We start from the raw sequence: 23006 nt of genomic DNA, 5'->3' as shown, positions 1-23006 counted from the left end.
GTTACGGAGCTGTGGTGATGGCTCTGTAGTTAAATAGTGGATTGACAGAGAAGTGATCTTCTGCTGAGGAAAAAACCAACCCAACACCACAACATGGATATTGATAATTGATATTACAGTCACTGATAAGACATGAATCCAAATACTTGATGCCTGTCCATACTAGGATGGAGATATTTGCTTTAAGTTTTTAGTGACAAAATAGTAACTGCAGGAGAACAAGCAAAGTTTAAATTCAATTGTAACACACTTAAAGTTAAAAAGCTTCCAGTGACCTTTCTGGAAATTAGAAGAAAGGTCATATTTTGAATTAAGATGGTAATTTTACTATGCCACTCCCTAAAGGAGGTGGATTAGATCAGCACCGGCCTGCATGCTGTGCCAGATCAGTTACGGATATCCCCCAACAGCTCCTGCACAATTAAAACCTTCATTTAAAAGTAAAGTTTCTAACCTATATGGTTGTGTAGATACTCTTCCGAATGTGAACCAATACAGTGTTGTCTTCCTGAGTCTGTAGACAGAAAATGGTGACACTAAGATGTGGGAAGTGCTTCCTTCATCTCACAAGGAAGCACATGCTGAATCCCAGCTCCCATAGAGATTAAAGGGTGTCTCATCCTTCAGTTGAGGTGCATGCAGATTTCATGACAGATTATAGACTGTTGGCTATGTTACTACTCAACCTTTAGCAGAAAATACAGCTACATGGATTACTGAATCCTTAGAAGCACGAATTAAAGCAAAGAGAAACACTGAGTTACCTGCAGCGTGCACAGAAACTGGGGGAAGAGACAAAATTAAGAGCAAACCAACCAGTTTTATGGTGTAGAAGGAACTGCTGCAAGTCAAATCACAGCAGCCTGAGTTTCCTTAGTAGCATCTTGTAGATCAAGTCAAGGTTTATAAAAATCCCAGTATTGAAAGGAGTAACCACAGCTCCAGGCAATTCTCAGCTTCTGTACTTTGTACAGCTTCTAAGCTGCAGAAAAGGACTCAAGTCTACACGGACACCAAATGTCATTTCCCATCCTCCCTGCAAAGGGCCCTATTTTACACCAGCAGCAAAAACTGGAACCTTGAACAGCAGCTCAGTGCACAGTATCTGCGTCAGGGAAGGTAACTGTTAACTGGAGATTGCTTTAACACTCCTTATTGTCCTTTTCAGTTTGTTTTAAATGAGATCCCAGGGAGCACAACCCAAACATTGAAAACTGAAGATACAGTAAGTGTTATTTAGAAGAATAACAATAACATCCTCTCACGCTCCAATTTCACACAAATTTAGACCATACAAGGGATGGAAACGAGCGGAGGAGGCAAACAAAGAGTGTAAATATCAGACTAGACATTTACCACAAAACCTCTGGAATTACGGATCTGTACTTATGCAATTTAACGCTATCAAGTTTTATTGCTCTCTGCCAGTGTGCATATTCAACACACTTTTGCTTTCATTTTCCAAATAAAGTAGGGCAAACAATAACACGGACTTAAGAAATGAAAATGGAGAACAGGAAGTTTAACCCTCTCATCTGTGTATGGGAAGTGGCTCACCTCATGTTCTGGGGTAGCAGGGAACAACATAGCCAAGAGTCAAGTTAAGAGCTGAATCTCACCTGTAATTTCAACTTCAATAATTACTTGCTTAAAGAGTGCAAATTTATCAGTTCAAAGTCTTCTGGCAAATAATGGAGTCAGAGACTGGTTTGGGTTGGAAGGGACCTTAAAGCTCATCCAGTTCCAACCCCTGCCACAGGCAGGGACCCCTTCCACTAGAGCAGCTTGCTCCAAGCCCCTGTGTCCAACCTGGCCTTGAACACTGCCAGGGATGGGGCAGCCACAGCTTCTCTGGGCACCCTGTGCCAGCGCCTCAGCACCCTCACAGGGAAGAGCTTCTGCCTGAGATCTAACCTAAACCTCCCGTTTCAGTTTGACCCCATTATCCTTTGTCCTATCTTCACAATGAAGAAACTGGGGACTACATTAGCATGCTAAATGCACACTTGTTTGAAAAACTCAGTCATGGTAAGCAAGTAACAATTTGCAAGCATGGGTTAAACTAACCCAAAGCCTGACTCCTTGATATGTACGGAAAACAGCATACAGTTACTGTAACTGCATTTTCTACTTTTTCCTTACTAGGCATTTTCCTTAAGGACAAGTGGGACAGCCTCTCCTCTCCATCTGATCATGGGACACAACTGGGATACCCTTAACTGAAACAACCTTTTGTTTCAGTTAGAAGCATTCTCCACAATATCCCTGAGCAGATGCAAGCTCAGTCCCCTGCACAGGGTCTCAAAAGTAGAAGAAAAGATTCATGTCCTCTACAGCAAATCACAGCAAAAATGAAACTCATTGTAAGAAAACTCCCAAATTAAGTGCCCACACTTCAACTGCAAACCCACCACCACCTTAGTCACTTACCAGTTGTGATATATTCAGCAACTAATTCCGATTCTACTACAGCAATTGAAGGGCTTTCTGGAGAATGCCTCTTTTCTTGGGACATCTGGATTGGGACAGCCATTTGGCTCAAGTCAATGGTAGGCTGCCTTGGCTTCGATTCTATCTTTTCCTTCACTGCTTTGGAAGAAAACATATAATAAACCTCCAATATACAAACCCCCATAAATAACCCTCCAATATAAATGTGAAATCTCAATTAAATAGATGGTGAATGTTATACTAGATTCAAACTGTTACAGCATAAGAAGAAAGGAATCAAGCTGACTCAAGATAGGTGCTTTTCAATTACAAAACCTATTACAAACTGCTGCTTAAACAAGTAATAAGCTTTGGAGTTATCCTAAACAACCACATGGGTTTTCACACCTGTGGTCTGCTGAAGTTCCAGTAATGCTTTTATTGTGGAAGTAGCTGACTGAGATTCACTGGATACATCCTGGTAGATGATTGTAGGGCTTGTGTCCACAGCAATTTCATGTTCCGACCAATCTTGACTTCTTGAAGCAATCACATGGACAACAGGCTGAGAATCTGTTTGCGAAAGAACAAAGGCATGTCAAGTCATCACAGAATCATTTTAGATTGGAGGTCTCCTGTCCAGCATCTTGATATGAAGTAGGGCTATAGGTCAAAATTAGACCAAGTTACTCATTATCCATAGGAGTTTGAACACTGCCAAGGATGCATACACTCATTATGCAACACTTTAGCTTATTACAATTGACTTGAAGTAAAATACTGCTCATGTTATGAACAAAGAAGAAAAGAGATCCTATATCCTTATTGTTTGTAAAAGCTTTGCCTTGAACAACCAAAGTTCAGCAGGTTTCTTTGTACATTGAATTTGCCTTGGATTGAACTCTTACACAGACTGTTTTCTGAATTCTGAATTAACAGCTCCTCAATTTTGATAAGTTTGTTCAATCTTCAATTTTTCTCTTTAATTTACTTAAAATAGCATTATAGACCAATATCACAGAATTATACAGAAAAGCTGACTGAAAGGCATGTAAGTACACGCATTTCACAGAGACATTTGCTTTTAGCTGATGCAGTGATACACCCTATGGTCACTCCCGAGCAAAGGCTGGGTGTTATTTATGTCCTCTTATTTATGCTTCTCTATCACACAAAGAGCTACATCTGTACTATGGCTTGCAGCTACGGCAGCATCCCCGCCAGGATTGCATGTCTGATACATGTCATGATGCACATATATGTGCCTATAAAAGGACCACAGTTTACGTTGGTTCACATGACAGCTTTCAGTCATTAAGTGGAGAGATGCTTCCATACACTTAGGAAAGAGGTGGCTGCCAAAACCCAAACCATAACCTCTACACTGCCTGCTTCTGGCAGACTCCCCAGAAAGAGGGAACAGGCTGCAGGTCACAAGCATTGTAACAGCCCTGCAAGACACCATCATCTTCACTTTTCACATATGAAAGGGAGGCATTTAGTAAGTAGCTCATAAGAGACAAATAAAGCCATAAGGGAAATGACACCCACTGGTAACAGACTGAGTGAAAACCTATGTTAAAAGGAGACAGGGTGAGGAATTACCTTAGATTTCCACCTTCATTTAAAAATTAAATAGGGATGTTTAAATTCCACCTAGGCTAATGGAAGGTGTCCCTGCCTATAGCAGAGGGTTGGAACTGATATCTTTAAGGTCCCTTCCAACCCAAACCACTCACTATATGAAAGTAGCTAGGATGCTTGGGAGACAGTCCATTAGTGACACTAATACACACCTTGGGAGCTCTGGGAGGACTCTGTAGAGGAAGAGCTGCTCTCAGTGTAGGTTTGTGGTTCTTCTTTTACTTCTGGGAGAGAGGAGTTTCCTGTCTCTGCCACCCTTGATGCCTGTTGTAACGTTTCTGTCACCAACTGCCTAGTTTGTTCGCTCACCACTGTTGCTTGAAACGTCACTGGCTTTGGTTTTATGAGAACCTAATCAGAAAGACAAGCTTTGTGTATGGTAACAGCACTCAAGAAAACAGATCTGAGCAATCACAGTACGTATAAGACCTACGTAATATTACCCAATTTACTGAAAGGGTCTACCTGTAAATTCAGCAGCTCTGATTACTAAGCCACAAAGCCCAAATAAATGGCAATGCACAAGAACTTACTTCTCATTCAGTATTTTGGAGTACTTAACACAATAAACCACCAAGCAGGTGGATACAACTACGGCATGACAGGAGAAAGCTACACAAGTGAGCTGGAACATGCATTGCACTAGTAAGGACAAGCACCTCTTCTGCAGCCCACAGTAAAGAGAGTCTTGAACAACCAAGACACGCAAAGTATTATAACTGATAAGTTTAGTTCTTTTAAATACTAAGTGCAACCAGAGAACAAGCTGAAACTGAAAGCATCCAGAAATAAGACAGATTCCCTACATACAGCCCCAGCAATGACACAGGGTTGCAGGGTAAACCTGAACATATATTAAATAGAAAATAACTTCAATAAAACCTCAGCTTTTATGGATGATCTATGTCCAGACTCTGTGTCTTTATTTCTCACCATCTAGCCATTAGCTGTAAGTCTTAAACAGGCACCTAGAGCCATGACCTGACAGTTTCAGCTACGTAAAAGTCTTAGTGACTCCTTCTAGCTTGCTCTAGGCCTCCAGAAAAAGCTAACAAATGCAAACGCTATGCTCAAGTATCAAGGCCACCTCATTACACCCCTAAATCTCATTCCCCATAGACACATATTAATCCTGTAACATTATGTGGCAACACAATGAAAAAATATTTACTTCCCATTAAATTTTAGGGGTACATTTCAAGACAGAAATGGGTCCTCACTGTACCTGCGTTTTCCCTTGCTGACCATAAACAATTTTAGTTGGGATGATTTTGGTGGCTGGCTGGACCGTGGACCCTATTCCTTTTGGCTGTGTAACAATCATTTTTGTGATGGGTCTTGTGGCAGTGATGATAGCAGGTTTTGCTCCTGCTGGCACTGCCTGAATAGTTTTTTCCCCCTGTAGAGAAGTCAAAGTTTACAGGTTAACTTAGTGAAATTCTTCAGAGAGACCCACTGCTCTAAGAAATACAGTTATAGGTGAGTGTGTGCACCATGACATCAACCTGCTGCTGCCTATATATATAACCTTACAGCTTTGAATGGAAAAAGCTACCAAAATCCCCTTTTCCATTACTTTACTTTTTGAGCAGCTCTGAAGGGGCGAACAAAAAGTGGTAACTAAAAGACATTGACAAGCGTTTTGAAGTCGCTTCAAAGAATTCAACGTAAGTTGGAACTTCCCTCAAATCCTTGTCAAATAAACCTCTTACTTCTATTAACACTAACTTTGTTAAGACATCTACAAAACTTGAATTGAGATTCTGAAAAGAAGTTCTTTAAATATAGATCTTTGTCTTATTGTCATGGACTTTATTTTCCAGCTAAAAAGTTCATTTAAAAGATAGAGATTTACAACTGTTTCACAGGAAACATTTGGCTTTAGAATAGTGCTGACTATGAGTAGGCTCCTGATAGCTTAAGAGCAGCAAAGACATCGAGCATGCTTGGTTTTAGTTCTGCACAGTAACAACCCAGATGAGGAACAACATTAGTTGCCAGTTCTCCCACTACTCCTTCAAATTCCCATCAGGTAGCTGGAAATGCCAAGAACCATACTTGTTCCAGCAATACCAGCGCATTGTGGGGGATTCTTACTGTGTAACATCACAGGGTTTCCACTTGTGTGAAAACACAGCTTTAAGTTTTGTACACAGGGAAGTTTAAAGTCTTCTAAAAGAATCCCAAAAGGTTTAAAAGAACCCTCTCTATTCAGCTCTGCTACAAGGAGACTAAAAAATTGCATGATTATTGCATTAAGCCTCACACTTATATCTAGGAGCATAAAGGACATTCATCATCTTTATTTACTAACATAGGTAAACCCAGTTGAAGCTGGAAACTTGATTTTGTTCTTAGTATACACCAGGTTATCAAATATATCCTTTAACAGTACATAATACTCAGGTAGAGAGTGTTAAACACCACAGAAATTGAAAGGTGGTACTGTGAAGGGACAGTTTATTTCTGCTCTTTACATCCCAAATACAAATGATTGGAGATGCAAGTTTATAACACAGAAGACCATGGCTCTCACTAGAGCACAAACAGGGTAAGATTCTAGTGATTTTCTTCCACTTAATCCTTTCAGCATTACAAAACCTTTTAACCATGGAAAAAGGGCAAATTTGAGAAAGTTGTTTTCCTTTAGGAACATTTCCAGTTTGCTTTAAGCATCTTTCAGATCCTGCAAAACATACTTGCTTTCCAAACATCCCTGACATCAAGGCATGCTGTATCTGGTAAGGAGCTCATGCACAGTTTGCTTTTAATAAGGACTTTAGCAGAATGAATGCAGCAGCCACCACACAGCCTGTCACTTAGCTTTCAATCTGAGACTTGAAACTCTTAACTTACCCCAGCATTCAACAGCGTTGTGACAACATTTTTGCCTGGAAGCCCTTGAATTGTAGTTCCTTTGCCAGTAGTCTTTTGCACAACGATCACATTGGGCTTGGATGTCATTGGAATTGTAGTGATTTTGGTTGTAGTTCCTAAAGTTTTGTGGAGATAAAAACCAACGCTCAATTTATCACATATACATTTCCTCCCACTGTAGGGGTTGATGAGTTATATAGGAATCGTATTTAAATCTGACAGCACAACAAAAAAAGGGCATTATCTGAAAAGGGAATTTATGTCACCCAACTCAATATATAAGGATGAGATACCCACTCTACAAGTCCTTCACCTACAGTAAAAACAGGCATGCCCAGGACAGAGTAATTCATTCTGCATAAGGACAGTCAGCCCCTTCTCACAAATTACAGAGCAAACTAACATGTCTAACTTCTCAAAGGCTAGAGTTAGGAGGGGGGATAAGGACACCACTAATACTCAACTCAAGGTCCTATTTGCACAGACAAATATTCTTCTACAGATAACCTCTGTAGAAGAATCTACGTACCAAGAACGTATCTTGTAGTCAAGAGAGATACCAGCTCTTTCTGGCACTGAACTGCTGTAATACAAGTGATAAGTAGCAGATTGAAAGAAGGAAAAAGAAGAAAAATATGCTATTTGTTTACAATCAATTCTTAAAAGCTGAATTTAGAAGTGGGGGGATTTTGGTTTTGAAGAGCTGTGTTGGCTGCTTCTGTGCCTCTCCCAGTATTTCATTAGTTCCATTCCCTGTATCAGGTTTTTATTTACTTGCAGTGACAGGTAATTTGGTCAGCTCTCCTACAAGGGTACCTACACTGATATGTAAGTCATCGGTGTTATCAAACTGCCATTTCAGTATCTATTCAAACAGCTTCTCATCCACACTTTCCACTTCCTCCTTCAAGAAAGTACCACTCGCTTATAGCAGAGCTGCAAACCCAATGTCTCCCTTCACTATCTCCCACCCATTAGTCATGCCTGTAGGTACTTCACTACGTATTTCAGATTAATAATGCTACTAATTCTGGGAAAAGGAAGACATGCTGAGATGAGATTATGATTTACTTTATTCTAGTGACTTCAGAGGTATCTAAAGACTGCTCCTTTAGCAAAAAATAACTCCAAAGCAAAAGAAAGATAAAAAAAAAAACAACACCCCCCACCCCCCCAAAACCAACCACAAAGCAACAACAAAAAGGCATTCTTTTAAAACTGGTAATGGCTTAGAACAATCATTATTATCCTTATCAGGACCCATTATGGGTTTCCCTGCATTAGCTGCTGGTTAGGAGAATACTACTTGTATTTGTGTTTAAACTCACTAGTAGATCTAGAAATCTTCTTAGTAACTCATCACAGCCTCAACAGGCTAAAAAAGTCACTTGTTCCCAAAGAAGCTACTGCATCAGCCCTAAATATCATTGTACAGGAATCGACACCTGAAAAACTGATTTTCTTCTACCAGTCTACACCCCAGAGTGGGTTTACTGGACACCTTCTAGTGACAGGAGCTGGATGCTATCATGTCTTTGCTAAATGCCAACAATAGGATCTTCGAGTAATTTAAAGATACTACTAGACAGGATGAACAGACCCAGCAGATCTTGCTGTATATGTGTACCTTGATAGGAAATGCAGCATTAGGTCTGCTTTAACTCTGCTGATGTTCAAGACAGATACTAAGAAACTGTGACTGATGCAGGTGTGCTTACTCCTGGTCCTAAAGAGACCCTATGTTTAGAGGTTATACTCACAGAGAGCATCAAGGCTGGCCATCAGACTAACAAAGATAAGCAGCAGGGTCTGAATGAGGCCTGGAGTTTAAAGTTAGAACAGGCTGACACTGATAGAAGATCAAGGCGAGGTGAAGACTGCACAGCAGAATTTAACATACACAGGTCACTTTTATTCTGCCTCTTTGGATGTGCAGCGGAGTAGAAAAGGGCAGAATCCAGACTATAAAATGCTTTAAACTGGGGCAAGCATGCTTTCTGCCTAATAACAGAAGGCAATATAATAGTTCCCCTTCCCCACATTTCCCTTTTCCTCCCAGGCTTCCCTCACATTAGATGTTTACTTCTTAAACACAAAAAATACTGCAATCTTTAAGAACACTTCACCTCTGTAACTTCTACCCATTATCTTCTTCATCCTCAGCCATTTGTCTTCTGAACTAACTTCTTCTCCAGTAAAGGTCCTAATAATTATTTAAGCAAATAACTCACAGAAAAGCCCTGAACAATAAGAGCAAGTCTAAAGGTACTGTTGAAGTAAGTCTTAATATCAAAGTATGACCTACCAGAAACAATATTACTGCTGATAATCTTCCCTCCCAGCGTAGCCAGTGATTTTGGCACTACAGTAATGATGCTGCCACTTGTAGTTTTCACATAAGTAGCAGCCCCTGGAGTTCCAGCCATCCGAGCCCCTATCGAGGGGCTAACTGCTGGCCGTGTATATGTTCCTTGAGTTCCTGTTTTGAAGAGAGAACAAGGAAGATCACCGTTAGAACATGATGATGATGATAGAACATGATCTACTAGTATTTGTGGAAAAGTTAGTCAGTCTGCGGCAAAGTAAATTAGCTGAGAGACAAAAAAGCATCAGATTTTATTCAAAGAAACCCCACACTGCAATTTATAACTAGTCTTTACAGTTCTAGTATTTTTTAAACCTATCTTTTCCCAAATGTTCCACGACTGCCATATTTTAATTCACATCCTTATGCCTAAGATTTCAGCTTGCAGCAGGCATTTAGATTCTGCCTGTATGTTTGCCACTTGCTCCCTTAGGCGCTCAAGAGTTTGGTATCTGATGACAGTACCAGAACTGATCCCTCCCTCTTTTCAAAGACACCTTTACTCTCATTTCTCCTATATGACAAATCCGTTTTATAAAGAGCACCACCAGTAACTGGTCTAAATATCACTCTAGAAGAAACTTATTATTTACAACGATAATGCAGTTATATAGATTTAACCTTTAGCAGTACAAAAGAAACCTCCTGACATGTTATAAATGCTGGGTTTTCAGACCTACTCCTTCTCAGAAGGAAAACAGAAATGGGTTCATACAGAAAACTTGCTCAGAATAAAACAAGTCAACAACTACAAGAAGACTAATTCCATTCTGCTTGTACTACTGCAGGTAGCGCACTATAGACCTTGATGGCTAAAGTACACAGAACAAACTGGTTTGTTACAACAAGAAAGCCATCTGCTCAAATGGAACGGAGCACAGTACAGTTTTACCAGCGAAATGAACTGCAAAGCTGCTGTGTTTTTCATGCACTTAATGTTTTTGTGAAGTACCTCAAAAGTTTAAATGGAAAAGCATTAGTTACTATTCCCAACCCATGCTAAAAGATCAGGAAGGTAGTTTTCTGAAACTAGGATAAAGTCGCTTTTCAAGCCGTCCTCATACAAGTCTGCATTATTTCTGACCTTTAATCAGTAAGAAAACACAAATACAATTAGATCTACATTAAAAACACTGGGAGTTTCAAATTCAATTTACTGGCCTTTTTATAAGGTCACTGCAGGTCTATGAGCAAGTCACCTGTCTGTTAAAGTCCATCTGTGTAAAGCAGCAATGATGCTGTCTGCTTGAGGTACGTAAAAAATGCAAATCAACTACATAAAGTGCTACACAAGTGCAAAGTATCAGTGTAAGTCACAAGAAAACTTCCTTTAAAACAAACCCAGTGGGGAAGGAATGATCATGTTTTTGTGTACTAATTCAAAAGTATCCTAAAAGGAATAAAAGAGCCTTCAGTGCAAAAATCCTACTCTAGAATAAATCCTAACAGGATTGTGAATGTGCTATTGTGCTCCCTGTTTACAACAGAGAAGAGCTTTATGTTTTATTTACTCTAATAAACCATGTCTGATGACCTGTATGCCTGGGTTAACCCTCCCTTCCCTTCTCAGAGCCATAACTTACCAGTGGGAGTAGTGACCAGTTTAGTTGTCATGACAGTCCCATTACTGCTAACCACCATAATAGGTGAATTGCTACTGCTGGGCAAGGTCGCTGTAACTGGTTTGGGAAGGATTTTACTGGGCTGCACCTGCTGAGTGATTATTTTAACACCTAGGAAAGGAGAAAGGTCACTGTTAAAATACAGGCACGAAAAGTTACTTTCTGAAATGCTTTCTCAGACCAAGCCCAAGAGGGCAAGAAGCCTCACAAGGCTTTTATTCTGAGCCCACGTATTCTTGATGCTGAAAGAAAATACTTATTTTGTTTGGGTTGGGGCTTTTTTTGCTTGGTTTTTGTTTTGCAAATAAAAAATCATCTTTATCTTTCAATCTTTCAGGTGCCTGTTTCAATTTCTACCTACTCCCACAGAAGTGCAGGATTCCATTCCATTAATGATTTGCTGTAATGATTTTAACCTTTTCTGATCCATGATTCAATACATAGAATGTTTCCCAGGAAACAACAGGTTACAACCAATACTGAAATGGTTCATATACAATGAACCATCTAAAAGTGGAATGATTCTTCATCAGTTTAGTCTAAATTCTAATGTTTCTTAAGGAGCCTAGCTCAATTTCATCCCTTTGGCTAAACTAATACAAGCTTTCTGCACAGAGTATTAGTGGGTGTAAGGAAGCAACTGTGACACTGGTTAGGGAAGACTGCTTTAAATAAACTGCTCTCTCTCCTCTTGATATATCTGTAATGTTGAAGACACAAGGGAATTGGGCTGAAACAAGCTATGAGTAGATTCAGCAAGAACAAAGGATGAGGACACTAATACAGCAAGGATCCTGCTCCCTCTCTTTCCATTTGTGCAGTGTGGAATGGGACCTCTGCAAGATTCACTTCTCAGTTGCAAACAGGAGATTCACACCATCTGTTCAAAAGTATATCTGAGGATACTTGCAACTTACAGTCTGTTCCATGATAAGGAAAACGTACTGCATTGTGCTGGTTAAATGCCATGAAACACCCAGCCTGATTTGATCCAATCTAAATGTAGGCACTACGTTAGTGCACAAATATTTCCAGGGGAATGTTTTTGTCCACTCAGGATGTGAAACATCTTCCTGAGATGTTTTCTTCTTTCTACATTGACTATAAAAGCAAGATGGAGCAAGCTAGCTCCAAACTTAAATAATGAAGTTAGGAAAGAGAAATTGAAGCCTTTGTGGCATCCAGACACAAAACTGGATAAAAACCAAAGTCTCTGTAAAAACTGATTCACACCTTCCAGAAAAAAATCAGATAGTCTTTCTGAAGAGACTTAAAAAGCACACTGAACCTAAACCCATGGTAGAAGACAAGGAATGAAGTTCCTATTGATCAAATACTGTTCACTCACTGGAGGTCTCTTATCTGTCTTCATTAATAGATATTTTTCCTTAGGCAACAGTCCTAGGACCATTCCAAAAGGAAGTTTATCAAAGGACAGGAGCAGGGCTGTTTATATTTCATTCAGTGGTGTATTTTAATTCTCTGATCTAAATAGTATGAATATAAAGTAATAATTTAACTGACATGAATAAGATTAATATAAAATATGGACATAAAAATACTTTGCACTTTTATAGCACTTCTTTTAGAATTAGGTAACTTTGCAAGCACTACTTCTTACTGCATCTTATGGAGATAAGAACTGTATTCTACAGCAGAGATAGATGACAAGACTTGCCCAAAGTCAACTGAATGAAACAATACTACAAAAAGAATGCAGTCCAACTTCCAGTCTTAGATCTAATTGTATGTGTTTTGACAAAGTACCTCAAAAGTAGGTTTTGATTTCTGGATCCCCCCGAAAAAAAAAACAGTTAAAAGATGGATTAACTTATTTTTTCACTTGATAAGTTGACCTCTTGGATCTTCATAAAATTGGCATCTTCCAGGTTGCTATCGTGTTAGTTTTGAAGATATTTACATATATTTGACCTCTAAAGGTAAAACATTTATCCCTAAAACATGGTCTGCAATATCTGTACCAAACATCATGTACCCAAGTAATCACAGCTCCCCATGCACATTTTGGGACAGAATTCTGCCCTCTCCCAGGCCGTGGTTAGACTTCATCAATCAGTGATATGACCCAAGACTAACTCCAACTACCTGATTCCTGTTTGATCTGAATGGTGGGCTTGATGCCAGGTGGCAACTGAGATTGCTGTGGCTGCTGCTGAGCTGCAGAGGACTGCACCAGTTGTTGCTGCTGTTGCTGCTGCTGCTGCTGTTGTTGCTGTTGCTGAGCCTGTTGTATTTGTTGCAGCTGCTGTTTGGGGGACTGCTGATGCTGTTTGGGAAACTGTGCTAAGATCTGTGTTGGGTTCCCAACCAGACCTTTTGGGGAAGGTAGCCTGGTAGAGGCAACTTTAATTGCTGACGTAGACACACCTGTGAAAGAGTAAATGGTTTAAGACGAGACAGTGCAACACAAATATTACAATTTTGAAAGTCATTTTGCATTTCAACTACGTTTCCTAGTGAAAAATGCATAGATACACAAGGGAAGAAAGCTCCCACATAGGAGACATTCTCTAATCAGAGACAACAGAGCTTTATACAGATTTGCAATGTGGCAGCAGAATAGCAGCTAACGGAATGACCACGATGGCAGTTTACCTCCTGCACCTTTTCTAGTGCAATTAATTCACAAACATTTTCAAAGTCTGATTATTTTAGGTTTCAAGAAATTGAAGTATTTATAGTGAAAATCATGGCTACAAAAAGTGAGGGATATGAGGATGTCAAACATCAAACCCATCAACATTAGAAGGGAGTATCTCCTAGTGAATACAGTATTGGTTTAAAAAAATCAAGTACTTTTACGTAATTTAGAAAACAATGGAACACATTTTTGTGCTGATAGGTTAGATGATCTTACAAGTAACAAAGTGATTAAAACAAGTTTGCAGTAAGATGGAAAGATGAAGTTCCCAAATAAATAATACTTAATACTTCTGTCATTCCCTTACATAGCTGTCATAACATTTCCAGCAAAATTTGGTTTCATCTATAACCCTAAACTGCACATCCATAAGCACCAGCAAACACAAAGTCCATGTCTCATAAAGGCAGTTTTAAACCAAGTCCCAGTTGTACCGGAACATACAAAGAAAATCATTCGTATTTTGCTACCCTTACAGATGGCAGTGACAATGATAGAAATCGTAATAAAAAGTAATTCTGGCAATCTAAATAACCCTTTTCTCACTGCATCATCTAAGATGGTTTCCCCATTTTCTTGGTCATTTGTTTTCATTTATGAATAGAACTTCCTTCGCATTTGGAGTGATTACTACTTTACGTCACAGAACGTTTCACTAGCACCTTCTGCAATGACACTGATAGTCTTGAAAAACAAACAGCTGTTCAAGAGATAATGCATCTCCTGTGTTTTAGAAGTAAAATCTCTCCTGTGACCAAACATAACTAAAAACCCACAGTTCAAATGATACGAAATTCTGCTGTAAGCCCTTGTGTTCTATAGGTTACTAACTTGGGTGTTATTGTAATGACAGGACAAGACGAAAACTTAAACAGGGGAAGTTTAGATTGGCAGTGCTTGGGTTAAAAGCTGGACTTGATGATCTTAAAGGTGTTTTCCAACCTGGTTGATTTTATGATTCGATAAGGAAGAAGTTCCTTACCGTGAGGGCGGTGAGGCCCTGGCACAGGTGGCCCAGAGAAGTGATAAATGCTCCATCCCTGACAGTGTTCAAGGCCAGGTTGGACAGAGCCTTGAGCAACATGGTCTAGGGTGAGGCAGCCCTGCCCATGGCAGGGGGGCTGGAAGCAGATGATCTTAAGGTCCTTTCCAACCCAAACCATTCTATCATTGTGTGATCTTCAGGATCTGATTAATAGCAGCGCTATGAAAGGCAAAATACCTCCTCAGCCTTGGTATGGTTGCCCAGTATTTTGTGGAATGAAACAAGAACGGAAAATACAGACAAGGAAAAATTGCAATGTGACACCTGTCATTGGCAGGCACAGTTATTTGTCAAGGGCTGCTCGCTAAGGCACTTTCATTCACCCAGAGCTTCTCTTCCAAATGTTACCTAGTGGCTGTGGAGTTGAAACAGTCATGCTAGTACATACTTGGACCTGGAAACCAGAAACCTAGGAATTTTAATCCAGGCCCAATCAGGTCTTAAACTGAAGGACATGAAAACTGACATGCTGATAAAATACACAGATAAAAAGGTGTAAACACCTCTCTACTTTTCAGAATTGTCACTGAGATTAATTACCACAAGAAATATTCTAAAGACCGAGCATGTCAAGCGTGGTTCTATTTATTTGATGTTAACTTTGCATACCTTTGTAAATGAGGCTTTAAGAGAAGCAATCATCTTTAAATAATAGGAACATCCATATTCCATGCATCAAATAGTTTTGAAAGCGAGGCATTTTGAGGGTGTAGTGTTTTACTGCTGCAAGTGAAATCTTTTCAAGACCAAAAGCTATTTCTTTCACATCTCCTGTGCTTTACTCATCATATGTAAACAAACAAGTGCATCTCCCCTATGCTATTCTCAAAACAAGAGTCCAATTCACCACTGAAAGAGCATCTTTTATAAGCATAATGTTATTGCCATACCTTGTGCTACTGTTGACATAACCACTGATGGTGTTGATGATACTACAGCAGTCACAGCAATAGTATTTGCAGTACAGGAAGGAGTGGAACAGCTGCTGCTGGTGCTGCTGCTACTGACCAAAGAGGACTGAGAAGCAGTTATGACCACTGGCTGCTTCTGAGTAGTTGAGGCAATGACTGACGTTGGGACAAGTTTCGTGACTGCTGCATAGTTGTGGGACTTTGAAAGGATGTTGGGTACAAAAGTTGAGCTTGGAGAGGTGGTTACTATGATCACCTGAAAGAAGAAAAAGAACAAGAAATTCATTTGTTCTTTGCTTTTATCTAAAAGCATAAAATTGCAGTAATGCATCTGTCTGTGTATTTAGTTTTAGGGATACATGCTTATTAAGACTGTTTAAGACTCATCATCTCATTTGCTGGCAACAAAAACACTCAATTAGTTTGAAGAAATAGTGATAAACATTTCCTTAAAATTAGAAAGGTCTGGGATTGAGAAAAACAATTACTATCTAATTAAAGCAGAATTATCTCATGTCTGAAGGCAAACAGACAGGAATGAACCGCTTGGCTTCATTAAACTGGCCTGAAAAATCATTTTAAATGGAAGTAAAGGCATTTCCAACAAGTTTGAAACACCATTCTCCCAAACCTTGCACATACATCAAGAAATGGCAGTGAGAGAATAGATGATTCCTTTTTTCTCTTCAGCAATGAACAAGCAGTTGCCGAGTCAGTAATGGGGAACATTTTTGATGCACAAAGCTGTAAACAGTATTTCTTCAATGCAAAAGACGTGATTTAGGTTTGAAACAATTTCTGCTTTAATTTGTGCTCTCAATAACAAGAAATCCTTTCTTATCTTCTGAAAGCCACTTCTCTAAAGAGAATAAACATTACCCCTGGTGCGAGTTACAATTACACCACCATTAATCTGATCTGACACAGGGAAAATACAGAATTCATTCTAACACTGGAAGAGGTCTGTTCTTACACAACTGACCTAGAAAGCTAGCATTTCTTATGTGTTGAACATGGGGACTGTTAATGTAAAGAGATTCCTCTTATTCTGCTTCTATGTACCTCCTTTTACTTGCACACGATTAAAACGGAAACACACAGCACAGAAATGCAATGTATTTTCACTTTACCATGCAAGAATATTGAGTTGTTTTAATTATGCAATTGTCCACATAATTTCATTTATTAAAACCTTGAAAATTAAAACTTATTAATGTACCCAAAGCAGACAGAAAAAGGTATAGAAGGAGCAAAGAAAACCTGGGTCAGCTCAAACCAAAAAGTCTTATACTACAACCCGAGGAATAGTGAAACCTGATACAGAAAAGAAATAGCATGATAATGGCATCAGAAACAGACTTAAGTGACAGATCAAGCAGTAAGAGATTAAGAGTTTATAGAATAAAATAAAGATAACCACATGGATGGAATAAAAGCAGCGAATTTCACCCCAATGGCTGCCTCTGCCTCTCCTTTTGCCCCAGTGTTTGATTTTTGTGATCCCCGCTACTTAGCTAAGCCTTTAATATCTTGATCTGAGGAAAACCAAAGACTTACTACACAAGCTTGTCCACAACTGACCAACGCCTGAAGAACATCTGCTGCTCTAACACTTTATTGCATTCTCCACGGAAGAACATTTTCTCTGTTACACTCTTAGTTTTCCCCTCTACCTAACCTTGATTCAATCAAAACACCCTCCTGAAATTGCTCTGAGGCTACAACCATGAAGATGCGCTGAGTATGACACAGCTTGATTCTGGTAGGAGGTGAAAAGATCCTACAATATCCTGTTTCTTAGTTGGTTAACACTAGAAATACTTCTCAAGTGTTTCAGTTTTATGGCCAGCTCCATTCTACTCATTTAGGAATACAGTCAAAGGACATTATTCACATTAAACTTCCTGTATAATCCATAGTGCAACAGGGCAAGTTCAGCATCTTAACTAAGTACAGACCTATAGGATGAACCTGGGCATAATCACAACTCCTGAAAACTGCTGTTCTTCATTCAAAGGCAGAGATAAAGCCATCAGTCCAAGATTATCACTTAATAGTGCTTTTAATCACACAAGGAAATAAAGCTTGTAAAAAATTATAGTTCAATAATGATTGCTGGCCTGTGACTAAGCAGATTTGGGTCTCTTTTCTTCTCTCAAGATTAACAGAGCAGAACAAAGTTTAGTGATCTTCATGTATGAAGTATATCCAGAAAACAGAATTTTCAGGTAAAAGCTTAGAGGGATTAAAGCTCAAATCACAGTCATATTTCTTGCGATGCTATTTTTCTCATGTATGTTGAAATTAAAGTAACCTTATCATGGGTACTAAAACTGCATGATGTATTTTACAGCAGAAAGACTGCTTGATTTAAAATCTAAAATAAAAGCAAATTGCTCTTTTTTTCTTATTATGGTAAAAAATAATTTCTAATCTACATTAAAATTAGTCCTATCAGGTCTATTTTGAGAGACATCAAACCTTGCTCCTGACGAAACAAAGGCATTAACTGCCAAAAGCTTCACTAGCCTGATTCCTTCTGTGTCCCAGACAGAGGACTTTCTAATAAGAGAATCCACAAATTGGAGCTGTGACATTATTAGTCCTTAAATATAATCTTCCTCCAACCTACTAAAATGTCAAAGCAATTCAGAAAGCTGGCATGCAGGAATGAAGAATTTCATTCATATCCAACAACTTCAGCCATCTCTACCAGAACTTGTTTAAAAGAGTACACTTCCCATTTAAGTGTAACAAGTCTGGCATTTCATTTCAAACTTCAAAAAGGGATCTCTCTTACCAAAATGATCCACAGTTATGTATTTTGGCATATCCAAATCCAACAAAAGAGGGCAGTGTGACAAGTTCAGGTACAAACGCTACTATGGCTCCCTAATGAAACAAGCGATGGCCTTCCTATCATAGCAGATTAGAAAGAGAGTCAAATAATGCCATGCAAAGCAAAACCTAAAATTTCTATGTCAGAACAAGCAGAAGCACAACTGCAGGAAAGACCTCACCAACAGTCTATTCTCTTCCTTTTGGAGATTTAATACACTCCATCTTTAATTACCAGCACATGAAACTCTCAATACAAGACTACAGATGTTTAAGGCAGAAAAATTCTTCCTGCTGTAAAGATGAGCCTAACAAGAGCAACAGGATGCCCTATACTAGCTGTGAAGTTGCTGCATTGAACACAGGACATTTTACTTTATGGTTTATGCTCACTCACAACTTTCTACTCCTGTATTCAGAGACGAAATTTGATTCAGGACACTGTTAAAGAACAGTGAATCAAACGAAAGCATCAAAGAGCTCTGAAGAGGGAAAAGGCCAGAAAGCAAGATCTTTATTGCATATTGCTTCAGTTAATCTTCCTTTGTTTCCAAAAGAGTCAGGACATGGGAACTCTGCTAATCCAAATAGAGTCATAAAACAATTAAGACGACAAATAGAACAAATACCCTGTGAGGGTTTGAGCTCAAGTCAAACTCCCACAGTTGGAATAAAAAATGCTTGTTAGTGGGCAGCCTCCCACCAATCTGTTGGTATCAGGGCCAAATTAATCCCACAGACACCCCCCACTCCTAAATCTGCCTTAATAAATAACCACACCAAGAATGAGCTTGGTCTGAGCCATTAATCTTTCTTACATCTTAAGAACAAAACAGTAGACATATCCAAAATGCTTCCTAAGGCCATGGGAAAACAGTTATGCCATAGATGTGGCACGTTAAGAGCCTGAGTCCAATACAAAACTTCAACACAGAAAACCTTTTCCACACACTGCATTCCGGTGATAGCTGGGCACACTCAGCTGAAATAATGCAACTGATTTTGACCACTAGAACACTGTTAATGTAGAATGAGAAATGGCACACTAGTACTGAAAGGAAAATAAAGCCCCCCCCAGTCTTTGATCAGCTCCGAGGATAAGCTTTGTAGACCCCAAAAAAACCTAGTCTCTAGACAAAAGGCTTGGCAACGGAAAGCCCATGCCACCTCTGCTGGAATTCTACTACTGCAAAGAATAACCGTCAATAAGGAAAATAGAAATAAGAAAGATTACCTTTGACCAATAGTTGTTACCATCTGAAGGCTGTTCAGTGGCCTATGTGATCCAGTTCTCAGTGGACTAGTGTCCATATCACAAAACCCAACACCACAAATGGTACTAACTGGCAACCTTGTTGGCAGTCTCACCAGAGAGGCCAAGAATTGAATGAGCATGGAGACTGAATCCCCTCTCATCCCTAGAAGTGGTCCCTTCAGGTCAGGGTTGAGGCACATTGGTGGGGCAGTCTGGGGGAAGCTTGCACTCCCGCTGCCTGTGCTGTACCTGTTCTGTGGATAAAAAGAGGGCTTCAGTCTCCACGGCTGTCAATCCAGGTCCTTTCACACACAGGTGAACTAAATTCATACAAGAGTTTGGTTTTTTTCTCTTCGTTCGTTTTAAAGAGGGATTACCTTATCCCAAGTGCAATCCTTAAGAAAACAGCCAGACAGTTCACAGCAAGGAAGAGTCAAACATCACATCTTACTCATTGATAAAACCAGAATAAAGTAACATTTGGCAGCTTCCCCCACATACCTTCTGCGTTGTCGTGTTTGTTGTCTGTGTTGAGGGCTTAGTGAAGGTTATTTTCACAGGCGACATGTGTGGTGGTAAGGAGTTGGCAATGCTCTGCATTATATTACTCATCTTGGGGCTGCCACTTACAGGCACTGTGATAGTTTTAGTGACAGGAGTCACTGCCTTCGGGACTTCTTTCAGGAGAACAGGGGAAGAACTTGAGGAATTCGTTCGCCGTCTTTTGCGGGGCTTTTCATCATCATCTGAGCAGCTGACGCCTGCAAAAGAAGTACTTTATCTCAGTTATACTTTCCCCTATCTGCAGCTCTAAGTGCTTTCTAAAACACTACAAACTTGCTGAGCCTTGTATGCACTTTCAAATAAGGTAAGAAGAACTAGAGTATAAATTACATCTTATGGTCACAACCAACCTGTATCACACCACAGAGTCCTTGATACAGACCACCATAAAGCAAGCAAACCCACAACCTACTCAGTTACTGTGTTACTTCACTCAGTTTACGAGATTTAAAGAACCTAAGAGCCTATAGAGGGATTTCATTCTGTCTCAAGAAGCTTGACTAATGAGATTACACACACAAGGGGGTTGGGATAACATCATGCACATTTGGCATGGTTTAAGCACAGCGGTAACTCAGAACCAGGCAGTTTCTCCCTCTCTCCCTCCCTTGCCCTCTCCTAGAGGGATGGGGAGGAGAATCCAAAGAATGTAACTCCCATGGGTTGAGATAAGAACAGTGCAGTAACTAAGGTATAACACAAACCACTGCTGCTACCACCAATAATAATGATAAGGGAAATAACAAGGGAAGAGAATACAACTGCTCACCACCCGCCAACCGATACCCAGCCCGACCGAGCAGTGATCCAGCCCTGCCAGGTAACTGCCCCATCCTGATCATGACGTGCTGCGTTATGGAATACCTCTTCAGCTAGTTTGGGTCAGGTGTCCTGTCTCTGCATCCTCCCAGCTTCCCCTCCTCCCTGGCAGAGCATGAGACTCACAAAGTCCTTGGTCAGAGTAAACATTCTGATCAGCAACTAAAAGCATTGGTGTTATCAGCGCTGTTCCCAGGCTGAAAGTCAAAAACACAGTGCTGCACCAGGAGACAAATGATTGCTACTGCTGAACCCAGGACAGCATTTCAGTTTAAAACTACATTACACTGTTCTTGTTGCTGGTTTTGTTTACACCAACTGGACTCCTTCAGTTGATCCTTCTGTAGTCTTCTCTGTTTTCATAGAATCAGATTGGTTTTGGTTGGAAAGGACTTTAAGATCAACTAGTTCCAACCCCCCTGCCATGGGCAGGGACACCGTCCACTAGTCCAGGTTGCTCAGGGCCCTGTCCTGTACCTCTGGGGATGAGGCATCCATAACTTTCTTGGGCAGCCTTTGTCAGCGTCTCACCACTCTCACAATAAAGAATTTCTTCCTTATATCTAACCTAAATTTCCCCTGTTTAAGTTTCAACCTCTGTACCTACTATGCCATGCATATCATCATAGCAAACCTTCTCCCTATCACCTCAGCATGGCATCTTGATATCCTTTATTTTATGACATACTTTTAACTACAAAGGTCAAACCTCACTTTACCAGCTTCTGCCTTGTCTGGTGCATTTTGTGCAACACACATAAAGTGGCACCAAACGGGCAATCATGAACAACAGAAGTCTGGCCTCAAAGAATTTTGCTCTTCCTCACAATCCTCTACTGCACACATAGAGCAAAGATCTGCAATACTCAGCTGAGCAAAGGCTGACAGCGTGATTAATGCATCTTAAATCCATGTGAAACTTTCCAAAGTAGGCAATAAGTTCATAAATTGGCATACATTACAGAAAGATGTGGTTTAATAACCTTGAAAATCTCTTACAGCTAACAGGTGGCATTTATGTTTATCAAATTAGCCAGTGTTAAGCAAACCAAAGATAAGCCAAAAAGACACAATCGCCCCTATGCAGAACAAGGCTGAAGATCTTGTTTCGTATGCCTGGGGGTTAAAGACAAAGAACACTGTCATGGCACAATGCAGCTTTGCCAGTAAGGCAAGCAGACTTGGTTGGCAGTCTATCTCTAATTAGGGTCAAGAGCTAATTACTATCTCCAATAAAATAACTAAGTATTCTGGCACTTGAAAAGTGAAGATGTAGGAATTAACACGGACAAGGAAGTGCCCTGTAGCACAGCAAGTGATTTCTGGAATATGGGATTCTCTCCTCATACAAGTCCCAGCTCATTCGCAGGTGCACTTCAAACAATTTTACCCACACAAAGATGTGGAAATCCACTTCTGTAGAAGCTGAACCAGAGACGAAAAGCAAAGGCTTTAAGTTTGCTTTGAACTCTAAAAAATACATTTTAGCTGGCTGTAGCTGTACAGATGAAGCATATATCTACAAGTGGATTTCAAAGCTCTAATCAACACTTTACAGCCCTGAACAAGCCTAGAGGTGATCTCCATCTATAAAGCAGAGATTCGGTTACATGACTTTAAACTCTAATATGAACAGGGTTTTAAGTATTACTGTGAGTGCACAATGCAAACTTACAGCTGTGAGGATGTTAACCACACTGAAAATGTTCTGGAATTTCAGAATTCATTTGAATCAAAACTCCATATGCAGCTAGGATGTTAGGACAGTGCTGTTTTCTTGGTGGGCCACCAAGAAATACTTCGGAGAAGCCATCTGTAGTCCTTATGCATCAAAAAAACCCAACAAAGAACAATACAAAAATAAGAAAGCAAGAGTAAACTAACAGAATGTTATTTTTTGTAAGCAGAGCTCATTTCACCTCCTGTTTTCACTGCTGGGGGTCTGCAAAGACATTGTTTCTATGATTTCATGTT

The 23006-nt window shown here is 39.9% G+C and overlaps 1 protein-coding gene across 14 annotated transcripts in view; it reads right to left on the bottom strand.

Annotated features, from left to right (window-relative positions):
* Positions 1 to 23006, bottom strand: part of EMSY (EMSY transcriptional repressor, BRCA2 interacting) — a 39182-nt gene that overhangs the window by 5809 nt on the left and 10367 nt on the right. For 8 of the 14 annotated variants that reach the window (XM_062639079.1, XM_062639076.1, XM_062639078.1 and 5 more), the window contains 11 exons: positions 20151 to 20410; positions 15536 to 15812; positions 13045 to 13326; positions 10900 to 11049; positions 9257 to 9430; positions 6931 to 7067; positions 5300 to 5473; positions 4227 to 4425; positions 2839 to 3003; positions 2431 to 2589; positions 455 to 514 (listed from right to left, as the gene is read on the bottom strand). In XM_062639079.1, coding sequence (XP_062495063.1) covers positions 455 to 514; positions 2431 to 2589; positions 2839 to 3003; positions 4227 to 4425; positions 5300 to 5473; positions 6931 to 7067; positions 9257 to 9430; positions 10900 to 11049; positions 13045 to 13326; positions 15536 to 15812; positions 20151 to 20410 — 2037 coding nt within the window. The remainder of the gene's footprint in view (positions 1 to 454; positions 515 to 2430; positions 2590 to 2838; positions 3004 to 4226; positions 4426 to 5299; positions 5474 to 6930; positions 7068 to 9256; positions 9431 to 10899; positions 11050 to 13044; positions 13327 to 15535; positions 15813 to 20150; positions 20411 to 23006) is intronic. The other 6 variants (XM_062639082.1, XM_062639087.1, XM_062639077.1 and 3 more) reach the window with 5 other exon arrangements.

The sequence above is a fragment of the Pezoporus occidentalis genome, unplaced genomic scaffold, assembly GCF_034315485.1.
Source record: "Pezoporus occidentalis ecotype Australia unplaced genomic scaffold, CSIRO_AGI_Poc_V1 ctg6, whole genome shotgun sequence".
Lineage (NCBI taxonomy): Eukaryota > Metazoa > Chordata > Aves > Psittaciformes > Psittacidae > Pezoporus > Pezoporus occidentalis.
This window is presented reverse-complemented; position numbering and strand designations above follow the sequence as displayed.